Genomic DNA, 11338 nt, shown 5'->3' with positions numbered 1-11338 from the left:
GATGGAATGTGACGCTGGTGTAAGAAAATGTGCACGTGTACCACACCAACCCTGCCTGCCGCCTTCTCACCCAATCGTTACCGAACAGACCGTTCATGGCTGGCTGTTTTTGGTAGCGACGCTCAACATGATGAGTTTTCGCGGTTTCTTTCGAAAATATCGCCACCGGAGCTCACGGGAATCTTTATGAACGATGAAAACACCGAAACTGCAGCTTCCAGTGTGAAATTATTTTTGCTACAATCCTAAGCGCGCTTGAAATCGGAATACAGCTTCAGCACCGAGGTCTTTAATCCAGGAACAATTATTGACTAGCATAGAGCGCACTGTTTATTAATTGTTTTCTCCGGATTTTTCATCATTCTACAAGTGGTCGTTTCGTTGGGAAGCACTAGGAAGTCTCGTGTTCTCGAATCTCAAACCCCCGCACTTGCACATCACCATGATTTCCGCCCGGGCTCTACATTATGTTTTGAAGATCGGACATCGTCAAAAGAATATCCATTTCTTTCGCGATGTATTAAACATGAAGGTAGGCCGTCGACTCGTTTTGCCGGTTGTTGCAACCTGATCACTGATTACTGGTTTGTTATTTTTTTTTAAAGGTATTACGCCATGAGGAGTTTACGGAAGGTTGCGACGCCGCGTGTAATGGGTAATATGCAGCAGCCGCTAGCAAGTAGAAGAAAGCGCCTAATTTTGTTTCCGCCCTTGTTTCATTTTGTCCGATCGATCACAGACCGTACGATAATCGCTGGAGCAAAACGATGATAGGCTATGGACCGGAAGATAAGCATTTCGTCCTCGAGCTGACTTACAATTACGGTGTGGCAGACTATGTCTTGGGCAACGATTTGGCTGCCATCACCGTCAAATCATCCGAGGCAGCAGCTCGTGTCCGTAAGAGCAACTATCCCTTCACCGAGACAGGAGGACAACTTGCACTTTGCTCGCCGGATGGCTATAAATTTATCATTCGTTCCGATACGACACCCAGCACAGACGAGGTGATCGAGCGCGTCGCCCTGCACGTGACCGATCTGAGCCGTTCGCTCGCCTTTTGGGTTGATAAGCTGAAGATGGAAAAGCTTCCGAGCACCGTTGAGCCGCGCGTCAGTGAGCTAACCTATGACCAGGGTAAATTCATTCTGGAGTTCCGCCAGCTCGAGGAGCCGTTGGTTCGTGCGAAAGCGTACGGGCGCATTGCGTTCGCCGTACCGTACGATGTACAGCCGCAGATCGATCAGCTGGTGCGCGATGTGGACGGAGCGGTGCTGAAACCGCTCATTACGCTCGATACGCCCGGAAAGGCCTCCGTCCGCGTCATCATTCTCGCCGATCCCGATGGGCATGAGATCTGCTTCGTGGATGATGAAGGTTTCGGGGCACTCTCGGTGGTCGATCCTAGCAGCGATAATGCCCTTGAACGCTATATTCAGAAGGACCCGTTCCATAAGTAATAATACATCTCATTCCGTTTCGCTCGTGTCGGTTTGCAGTGAATGCAAATCAGGGCAAATCTTCTAATGTTTATTTGCAGTTTATGCAAATAAATGCCTAAACTGCAAAGTCATGTTTCCTTATTAGTGCCTACAGCATACCTGAGGGTGACATGCCCTTTTGCTGACCACGTTGATATGTGATGGTTAATCACCAGGGTATGAAATGTTAATAAAAACGGCTAATACACAATAGGTTGCCACAATTACGTGTTGATTTGATTTTCTGTGTATATTAACCTTTAGCAGCATCAATATCAGCATTAACCGGCAGGTGTCGATCACGAACGCACGGCACGCGTCGTGATCGTACGCTGAAGCATCGATCTCTTTCTCTCGTACTCACGCGTACTCGGTTTCTCGCTGGGTCATCTCCTATACGAATCGTTACGAGCTATGTGTGGTGCTCGGTACGCTCGGCTATTCTCATTAGTGCGCATCGACTAATCGCTTAAATTACGTTTGTGTGCTCCACATACCTGGTGCGTGACACTAATAGGGTGCATGTTGGGTTTGCGAGGATTCAGTGGCTAGTGGAAGGCAAATGCACTCGTTTTGTGTCGTTGCAGTGCGGTGCAAGTGCGTCTGTGGTCCCTAGTCTAGACGGCTCCCTTGACTCTTATTACTTAATCGTTAGCTGCAGCTGCTATCGTTTTACGCTGTTTATACATTGAACTGCGTCCCTTAAACACTCCGTTTTAAGTCCATAATTAAGGAAAAAAGTATTCGACGATCTTCGTTGTCCGTGCAGTAGCTGTTAGATCCGGTGCCGGTATCTCGCACTCACATACTTCAAGATGCCATGTAGAACTTGTGGTAAAGGTAAGAGCTGGCGGACGGTCGGGTACTTTTCCAGACAAACCCGCGCCCATACTTAACGTTTATTCTTTCAACTTTCCCGACACCCCCCTCTAGATTGCAAGTGCTTGCGGATGATGAGTAAGCGGAGCTGTGGATGCCGTCCATGTGATTCCGATTGCACGTGTAGCTGCAACACTAGCTCGAGCAACCGGACGATGCCCGAGGAAAAGGTAATGAAGGACGGTTGCGCACCACGATCCCCGGCAGCGGACGGTAGCGCCGGATGCTGTTGTTCGAGTACGATCGTGGCGGAAACGAAATGACTTCAGCTGGGATGGTTAATGCATGGATATGAAACTAATAGATAGAATGCACCCCGACACTCCCTTAATGTTGGATAGTGGATAGATGAACGAGAGATACGCATGCTCACATGCATAATTAGGATGAGTTGCGATATGTTTTTTTTGTAATGGCCAAAGGTTTACATCGATTGGACTAGTTACTTATTAGTTTAATAAAGATTCTATAATCTAGTTATCACACGTTGGTTTGTTGGAAGAATCAGAATCAGAATCAGAAAGTGTGATCAACTTTTGCCAAACAGTGGTCGCACGGTTTTAAGATACCGTACCGCCGCCAGAGTTTTCTTGTGCTAGTTCTTTTGTAAAGCATTACGAAGCTATGCTTGCCTATCCACGTGTGAACAAATAGCCGAGGGTTAGGGTTATCATCCAGGGCTGCGTCGGCACATAAATTCAATCGGCAAGGGTGCCTCGTCCGCTTATCGATCTGCGCGCACCTTATCGGTTATTGTTTGCAAGCGATATCCACCGTGTATAGATAACAGCGGTGGAGGACCATCGCCCTGTGCCATCAATGGATTTCGTCAGTTCGCATTCGTCATTCAACGGCGTCACCTGGTCCTTTCGATATTCTCGCCGTCGTGCCTGTTGGCCTGGTGTGCCCTAATGACGCGAACCCGAAACAAGATTGCGCTGGTAGGCGTTGTTGGAGTTTTGCTCTGTTTGATTTTCTATCTAGTGATCTATGAACAGTGTTTTAAGCCCACCGTAAGCAGCTATCAGATCTTGGATGATCACAACCGGGCGAGGTCTCGCTATTTGGAGGAACACGACAACGAAGTTAGTCGTCCACGGTACATCCTGCTCTACACTAGCTTTTTCGAGGAGGCTCATTGGGGCTTGCCGTCCGCCACGGTCGGTCCCGATTACTTTAAGGCTAAACGGTGCTCGGCCACCAACTGTGTTCTGACGTCCGATCACGGGCTGGTGAAGCCGATAACGGAGTACGATGCGCTAGTCTACCACGTCGCCTCACCCTGGAATCATCCACCGTCGATACGGGAGGCACGGCAGATTTACATCGCAGCTATCCAGGAGTCACCGGCGCACACCAAGCATAGGCTGAGCCTGGATGCGAATTTCTTCAACTGGACCATGACATACCGGCTGGATTCGGACATACTATTCAACTACCGCAGCATAGTGGACCTGGAGAGTGGTGAGGTGGTGAGCCCAGCCCTCAAACCGATCTGGCGCTATGGTTTCAATGAGTATGAGAACGCGTCTTTAATCGAACTGGTCAGCCAGAAGCGTTCAATGGCTGCTCAGTTTGTTTCGCACTGCGGTGCTATTTCGAAGCGGGATGAGTTGGTACGATCGCTGCAATCCGCTGGCCTAGCAATTGATGTGTATGGTGCATGTGGCAAACACAAGTAAGTAGCCTAAGCAGGATAATGATTCACACACGCACGTGTACAGTGTGGCGATCTGGTTACAACCCTTATGTTACTAGACTAGAATTGTAATAATGAATCGTACACCTTCGTACCTCTCGCTCCACAGGTGCTCCCGTAACAATCCGGAGTGCGAAAAGATGCTGGATACGGTTTACTGGTTTTACCTTTCGTTTGAAAATTCGCTGTGCGTCGACTATGTCACCGAGAAGCTGTTCAACGCACTCGAGCACTACATTGTACCGGTCGTTTACGGCGGTGCCGACTACTTGCGCTTTGCGCCACCCGGCTCTTACATCGATGTGCAGGATTATGCCTCCGTATCAGATCTAGTCGCCCATCTGCTCTTCCTGGTCGACAATCCACAAGAGTACGTCAAATATTTCTGGTGGAAGGAGCACTATGCGCTCGATCACTTCTCCTCACCGTACTGTGGGCTGTGCGAGAAGCTGCACAGCGTCAGCACGAGGGAAGCGGTACAGTACTATCGCGATATTCATTCCTGGTGGTACGACGATGTCTGCACGGCCGAATCGAAGCTCCAGTTTTGAGATTGTTTTACCAATCGGTCATAGCTGGTAATTCTCTTAACTAGGCTAGATCAATCTCCCGTTTCTTATATACATGCTTAACGCGTGTTTTTTTAGCGCTCAGCGCGTATACTTCACTGGGGTTAGTGAGTTAAAAAGTAGCAGTAAAGAAAATGAAGAAGAGTACATCGAAAAGCGAATGAATATGCCATTTTCCGTCCTAAACGAACTATTGTGGACCTTGCTCAGGGTGTTAGCCAGTGAATAGTGAAGTAGATTACAACAATCGAAATCGTGTAAGGAAACCATAGGAATGTCACTTGTATTTTTTTACGAAAAGTAATAAACAAATCACCTAAAGGATTCACCTAAAGGTAATATAAACATCCGTGACGACTTGCAACGGCTTACTACGTCCGTCAGTAATGTCATCTTGTTAAAGGAGCTCGATGCGCTCGATCACTCCTTCTCAGTGTGGTGTCGGCTGTGCGAGAAGCTGCCCAGCGCCAGCGGACACGAGGACAGCAGTACAGTCGTATTGCAATGTAATGTCCTGGTGGTACCATGCTGCGTGCACGGCCGAGCATAAGCTCCAGTTTTCAGATTTATGCTGCCACTCGTGGAAAGCGACTTGTAATTTTCTCCCAATGGTAATAAATAACTTTCTTCTTAGGTAACATTCCTTCGAATCTGCATTCCTCTAGTAATATCTTTTGCACGCAACGATGCAAGGTAATGTACCGGGTAGAGCCTGCCAAAACATTCGGCTTTTTAAAGAATAGTATACCGGGGCACTATGCTGTGAGCTCGGTTGGCTGTTCTTTTCTCAGCTCTCAGTACAATCGGCAAGATGATCGGAGATGTTATTTGCAGACTCCCGACTATGCTGACCGTTATGCAACGTACTGTTCTATGTTGCTGGATCAGTGACGACAGCGAACTACATGTATAAAAAAAAAAACATGGACCGCTGGTATATTTTAATGTAACATCTGATAAAGAGCGAAAAGCAGGATTTCGACGTGTGCTTCTGTCGCTCATCTGCGCATGCCTTTCATCTTCAATTGGCTTCCCATCGAAAATGGTTCTCTCTTGGCTCTATGTCCGTGTGAGTGTATTTGTGAATGTGTGTTTGTGTGCGTGTGCGTGTGTGTGTCTCAATAATCGATGTAATAGAACGTATGATAGGCCCTTGCCGCCCCTAACCGACCCGTCTTCTGCGTCAAACGGAGGTCAAATGATGTTCGCTTTCCTTATCCGCGTTTTTTTTATGTGTTCCCAATCCCAAACAGGGATTCACAGATGACACACTGGTTTCTACCACTGTTCATCGAGACCACCGCCGAGAGCATTCAGCATTCTTGGGAGGGTGGCGAGAATTATTTGCAAATCGATACCGCTCGAGAGTCTCGCAACCGTACACCCTAGTGCCCAGTGCCAGTGGGCATGCTCGGTGAGCGAACAATTCGACCGATTTCTCGCCCTGCTCTGCTTGGTCGCGCGAAGAGCAAGGCTACGCGACTCCAAACCCACAGACGGTCACATCAGTCGGACCAATCGGTGGTTCAAGCTTCCCGTGGCCATCGTTTTGGGGCCAGTCTTTGGCCTCGCGCTACTGCCGTTCGGTGCACGTGTCGTGTGCAGGATGAATTCGCGGTGGTTTTCAATTCGGTTCGGTTCGATTCTTGCTGCTGATGCCTTGGAATGATGTGTTGTGAGTGGCGCTAGCTAGTTAGTAGCGGTTAACGCAGCGCAAAAAAAAAAAATTGAGACCACTGGAAGAACCACGAAGAAGAAGAGAGGGGATAATCGAGGGATTCAAATCGTGCGTGCGTGTGACTGTGCGGACCGTGTTTCCACCATTGACTCCATTCAACTTCATCCTCTACAATCCACAAACCCCAAACCGCGTGGGGAGGGACTTCGTTGAGGGGATTCCGTGTTCAGGCCATTCAGATTGGCGAGTGGTGTCGGCGAGCAAAGGCGAGTTGGAACTGGAATCCTGTGGAGGGGGGGAGGGGCAAGGTTAGCCTGGCGGAGCGGAACTGTACTGTCAAAATCTACAACAGAGGCGGATCCATCGTAATGCTCAACCGTATCGATGAGACGTAAGTAGCACAGGATGTCCGGACAGGGGGACACCAAATCACATGTCCCCACCGTAGTCCTTGATTGTGCCCGAAAGCTATAAGGACAGCATACATATATCTGCACACATCGACATCTACATGTATATGTATACATGTAGTTTTCTATGTGCCAACTGCCAGCTCCCTTTGCTGCCACAGAGTCTTGGGGAAGAAACGTATAGTACTCTTCCCCACCCACCACCCCCTTTTACCTGCCTATATGCTTGCTCTCTCTCTCTCTCTCTCTCTCTCTCTCTCTCTCTCTCTCTCTTTCGCTCTCTCTCTCTTTCGCTCTCTCTTGCTCTTCTTTCGTCTTTCTCTCTCCTTTTCTTTCTCTCTCTCTCTCTCTCTCTCTCCCTCGGAGCGTGTCCTGACCAGTCAAGTGCCGTTGGAGTCTTCTGCTGAGTCGCTCGCACTTGTATCACGTAACAAGGCACACAGCTTCACTGCCGGAGTATCCCTTTTGCCTCTCCGGATGCAACAGAATCAATCAGAATTCGGTGCAACCTGCAGTGACTAGTGGTCTACCCGTGCCCAATGGGACGTGTCTTTTGGGCGTTCTTTGGTTGATGGTTTTATTAGACAGTTTCTTTTGGCCAGCAGCTAAGCCAAGCGCCTCCTCCCCACTTTCCTCCTCCGCGGTATTCGGAGTTACCGAAGGTCTTGGCTTCCGCGACAGGTTTGGACCCATTGAGAGTCAGCGGGTAAGAAAGCAGTAACCAAAAGCGACTACATCCTGTTCGATTCACGGGGCTGTGCAGGTCAAACAATTGTGTGCGATTGTGTGCGTATGCCTGTGTGTGTCCGTGTGTCCGTGTGCGTGTTGTGAGTGTGTAGGTAGCAGGGGACGTAGTGACGCGTGCGCCTGCCTTTGTGGGCAGACTGGGGCAGACGTTCGTGACGGCCAGGATGTAGGAAGGAAAGCTTGCCAGCTAGAGCATCAATGAACTGGCCACGCGAACCACCAGAACCATGCATCTGGTGCATCTGGCCATCAAAGTAAGGAGCGGAAGGTGGACCCAACACCCAAGAAAGTAGTAGGGCGGCGGGGTGAGGCCAGCTTTCCGGCTCCGGCTTATGACCTTGAGTCGGTTTTTGTCAGCGAATCCCGCGTTCGGTCCTACCCCTGTTTCCTCGGGCGTCTTATGTAACCGTTTGTTTCGGGATCGGATCGAGGCTGCGGCTTGTGGGAAGGAAGGATAATGATGCGCAGGATGATGAGTACTGCACTCACTGCCTAGCCAGTGGATAGCTGGATAGCGTGCCTTAACCGATTAATTCCATCTATTATTTCTCTCTCTCTCTCTGCGTCTCTCTTTTTTGCGTCTCTCTCTCTCTCTCTCTCTCTCTCTCTCTCTCTCTCTCTCGCACTCCTCGTCACCTGATCATACCGTGCTGGCAGACGATTGGATGTCTCGGTAGTTTAGATAATGCTGAAGCTACCCAAAGGACTGAAGAAGAAAAAGAAAGGCAAAAAGTCAAAGAAAGACCAGGAGCTATTCACCGAGGAGGAGCTAGAGCAGTACCGGCGGGAGCACCAGAACCAATCGGCGCTCAATTCGGCGGCCCCATCGGACAGCGAGGAACAGCAGCAGCAGCCGCACCAGTCGCACCAGTCGCACCAGTCGCATCACCAGCCGTCGGCGGCGGCATCGTCGGCATCGGTATCGGGTGCGGGCGGCGAAAAGTCGGGCGAAACCGACGAGGAATGGTCCAAGTTTGCGGCCCTCACCAGTGGCATTGACTCGGTGCTGAAGAAGACCCAGGGTGATCTCGATCGCATCAAGAGCACCTCGTTCTTCCAGAAGGTTCCAACCAAGGTCGAGCAGGAGGAGCGAGAGCGGGAGGAGCGCGAACGCTGCGCAGAGGAGGAACGCCGGAAGGCGGCCGAAGAGGCGGCTAGGGCCGAGGAGGAGAAACGGTCGGCGGCGGAGGAGCTGATCGGTGCGGTTGTCGAGCTATCCGACTCCGACCACAACAACTCGGAAACCGAGGAGGACATCTTCGATACCGGCTACATCGATGCGATTGCCCGCGGGGAGCTACCGATCGCGTACGTGCCCGAGTCGCCGGTACTAGAGTCGTTCGACGGACCGGACCCGTTCGACACCTCGTACGCGGAGAAGGTCATCAAGGGACCGGAGGTCTCGAAGCGGGGCAAGAAGCTCGTCTGCATCGGGTCGGCCGTTGAGGTACTGACTGGGCGCGTCGAGGGTGCCGGTACCGGGGCAGCTAAAACCCGCCGACAGCGCCGTGGACCGCAGAATCTACTGCTCGCCAGTTTCGACGAGGGTGACCAACAGCAGCAGCAGCAGCAGCAGCAGCAGCAGCAACCAGGGGCCGAACAGGGCAATGAGGCTGTAGCGAGCGTACAGAAGGATTCGCCGGCCCTTACCCTGCTCGATGATCCAGCCGATCTACCGACATCGAACATTGAGATTGACTTGAGCGTATCGCTCCACTTGAATCTACAGAAGCAGCAGCAGCAGCAGCAGCAGCAGCAGCAGCAAGAAGAAGAAGAACACTCCCAGCTCCCAGAGCAGCCGGATCTTGACGAGTTTGACGAGCTAAAGTCCCGCGAACCAGTGCTGGTGGCCGGTAGTGACAATCTTGAGCTACTGTTAGGAAAGCCAGAAGGTAAGTAACACGGTAAGGGACACGATTCTATTCCACGAATTCCTCTCTCTTTCTCTCTCTCGCACTCTCTCTCTCTCTCTCTCTCTCTCTCTCTCTCTCTCTCTCTCTCTCTCTCTCTCAGCAGAAGCATCTGTACCTGGTTCGCCCGGTGGGACCACCGGTGTCCTCAACCTAGACGCCTTTGACGCACCGGAATCGGACGATCCATTCTATACCGGGTTCGTGGAGCGGCTGCTACCGGCAACCGCCGTCGAGGACGACGAGTTTGATCCACGCGCGATCACAGAAGAGGAAGCAGCGGCGGCGACTGCAGCAGCAACCGAGCAGCAGCCCGACGCCCGGCGTGCCATCACACCGGATCTCTTCTCAGCGGGGGCTGAGGTGCCCACACCTCAGGTCGCCTTGCAGGATCTCCTATCCGTGAGCACCTCCGATCTAACTGGGCTCGGTGACAAACCGCTCGAGGTAGCGACCGCAGGACAGGTACTACCACCACCCGGACCACCCGGATCGACTACCACCGGTGCCGGATCGGTGCCGGCGGCGGCGGCGGCGGATCCGTTCGATACGACAGCGATCGACCTGATCGTAGCACCGGGCAAGGCCGAACTTAAGTTTCTCGAGGAGGAGCTGCTGTCGGGGGCGGAACCGCGTGGTCCCGCTGCGACCATTACCCACTCGCTGAGCGATCCCGACTTTGATCCACGGGCCGACGACGACAACGACAACGCGGGAACCACCGACCACAGGACCGGACCGGAGGAGGAGGAGGACGCACGGTTCGAGCAGGATCTGCAGTCGCTGGTACAGCGCAAATCCTCGCTGAGCCTGCACATCGGTGCCGGTAGTGTCGGTAACGGTGGCGGCGGTGCCGGTCCCGGTACCAACCGCAGCAAATCGGTCGTGTTTGCCGTTGCGACGCCGGATCTGCTGAAGCTCGACGGTGCTGACCATTCGTCGGTGACGAAGAAACCGCTGACGCCGTACTACAGCCGCGAATCGTCCCTGCCGGACTTGGAGGCGGATCCGTTCGATACCTCGTTCGTGCCACCGGTTGCACCGACCACACTCGAGCTTAGTCTGCTCGAGCAGGAGCTGACCAGCGCTAGCGCGAACCAGGACGACTTTAATCCGCGAGCCGACGAACAGACGGATCAGCCAGCGGTTCGGGCCGCGGATCTACTCGGTGCCGGTTACGAACAGACAACCGACGCCCAGAAGGTGCTGACACCGGCGCGTCCCGGTGCCGCAACTGGATCAGCGGATCAGCAACAGCAGCATCAGCAGCTGCTGCAGCAGCAGCAGCAGGAGCAGGAGCTCGATCCGTTCGATACGACGATCGCGCACAATTTGCAGCCGGGACGGACTGAGCTGAAGCTGCTGGAGGACGAACTGATACCGAGCATCCCGACGGTCGTTACCGACATCCTGTCCGACGCGCCCCAAGAGGCTAGCTCGGTGTTTGTCAAAGTGCTAACACCGCAAATTGGTGGCCGCGGTTCACTGGACTTTGGTGATAACAACAACGGGCAGGAGCAGCGGCAGCAGCAGCAGCGCGAGTGCGAGGTCGACCCGTTCGATACGTCGATCGCGGAAAATATTGGACCAGGCCGAACCGAGATTAAGCTGCTCGAGGACGAGCTGATTGATCATCACTACTAAAACCGCTTCTCGCTCTCCGCGACACAGCCTAGGTACGAGTTTAGAGGCGACCATGGCGAACCCTTTTCTGATGGACGATGAGGATCCGCTGGAGGGGCGCGATCCAACCCCGAACCCATTCCTGTTCGGCGACAGTGAGCCGGCGACCGACGAATCGGACAACCCGTTCCTCGTGAGCGTACCGGCGGCGGTAGCCGGTGGTGGTGGTGGTGGCCGAAATCCTTTTGCCCTGTTCGGTGAGCCCGATGGTGAGGCGGACATCGAGATGCCCCTCGCACCGGCAGATGGTGGGGGTGGCGCTGGTGGTGATCTGTTCGGTGG

The 11338-nt window shown here is 52.6% G+C and overlaps 4 protein-coding genes across 6 annotated transcripts in view; all 4 read left to right on the top strand.

Moving 5' to 3' along the window:
• Window positions 1-309: 309 nt before the first annotated feature.
• On the top strand, window positions 310-1700 carry LOC125953908 (glyoxalase domain-containing protein 4). Its single transcript, XM_049683744.1, has 3 exons — window positions 310-532; window positions 606-655; window positions 740-1700. The coding sequence occupies exons 1-3, from the start codon at window positions 443-445 to the stop codon at window positions 1458-1460; spliced, it is 861 nt and encodes a 286-aa protein (XP_049539701.1). The 5' UTR covers window positions 310-442; the 3' UTR covers window positions 1461-1700.
• A 223-nt stretch (window positions 1701-1923) lies between these two features.
• LOC125954214 (alpha-(1,3)-fucosyltransferase C) lies at window positions 1924-4924 on the top strand. Its single transcript, XM_049684322.1, has 4 exons — window positions 1924-2321; window positions 2415-2597; window positions 3144-4038; window positions 4169-4924. Exons 1-4 carry the CDS (start codon window positions 2297-2299, stop codon window positions 4608-4610), a joined length of 1545 nt encoding a protein of 514 aa, XP_049540279.1. The 5' UTR covers window positions 1924-2296; the 3' UTR covers window positions 4611-4924.
• Window positions 4925-6146: 1222 nt separating this feature from the next.
• On the top strand, window positions 6147-11017 carry LOC125955531 (protein stoned-A). Of its 3 annotated transcripts, none has more exons than XM_049686681.1 (3): window positions 6147-6697; window positions 8121-9355; window positions 9480-11017. In XM_049686681.1, the coding sequence occupies exons 2-3, from the start codon at window positions 8149-8151 to the stop codon at window positions 11015-11017; spliced, it is 2745 nt and encodes a 914-aa protein (XP_049542638.1). In that variant the 5' UTR covers window positions 6147-6697; window positions 8121-8148. The 3 variants fall into 3 exon arrangements, with proteins under 3 accessions (XP_049542638.1, XP_049542623.1, XP_049542630.1); XM_049686666.1 differs by having other exon boundaries at window positions 9477-11017; XM_049686673.1 differs by lacking the exon at window positions 6147-6697 and adding an exon at window positions 7231-7422 and having other exon boundaries at window positions 9477-11017.
• Window positions 11018-11069: 52 nt separating this feature from the next.
• Window positions 11070-11338, top strand: part of LOC125955519 (protein stoned-B) — a 5658-nt gene continuing 5389 nt past the window's right edge. The window contains exon 1 of the mRNA XM_049686656.1: window positions 11070-11338. This exon is cut by the window's right edge and continues 2062 nt beyond it. Coding sequence (XP_049542613.1) covers window positions 11070-11338 — 269 coding nt within the window.

Source organism: Anopheles darlingi, chromosome X (assembly GCF_943734745.1).
Source record: "Anopheles darlingi chromosome X, idAnoDarlMG_H_01, whole genome shotgun sequence".
Taxonomy (NCBI): Eukaryota; Metazoa; Arthropoda; class Insecta; order Diptera; family Culicidae; genus Anopheles; species Anopheles darlingi.
The sequence above is the reverse complement of the archived record's forward strand: the minus strand, read 5'-3'. Positions and strand labels throughout refer to the sequence as shown.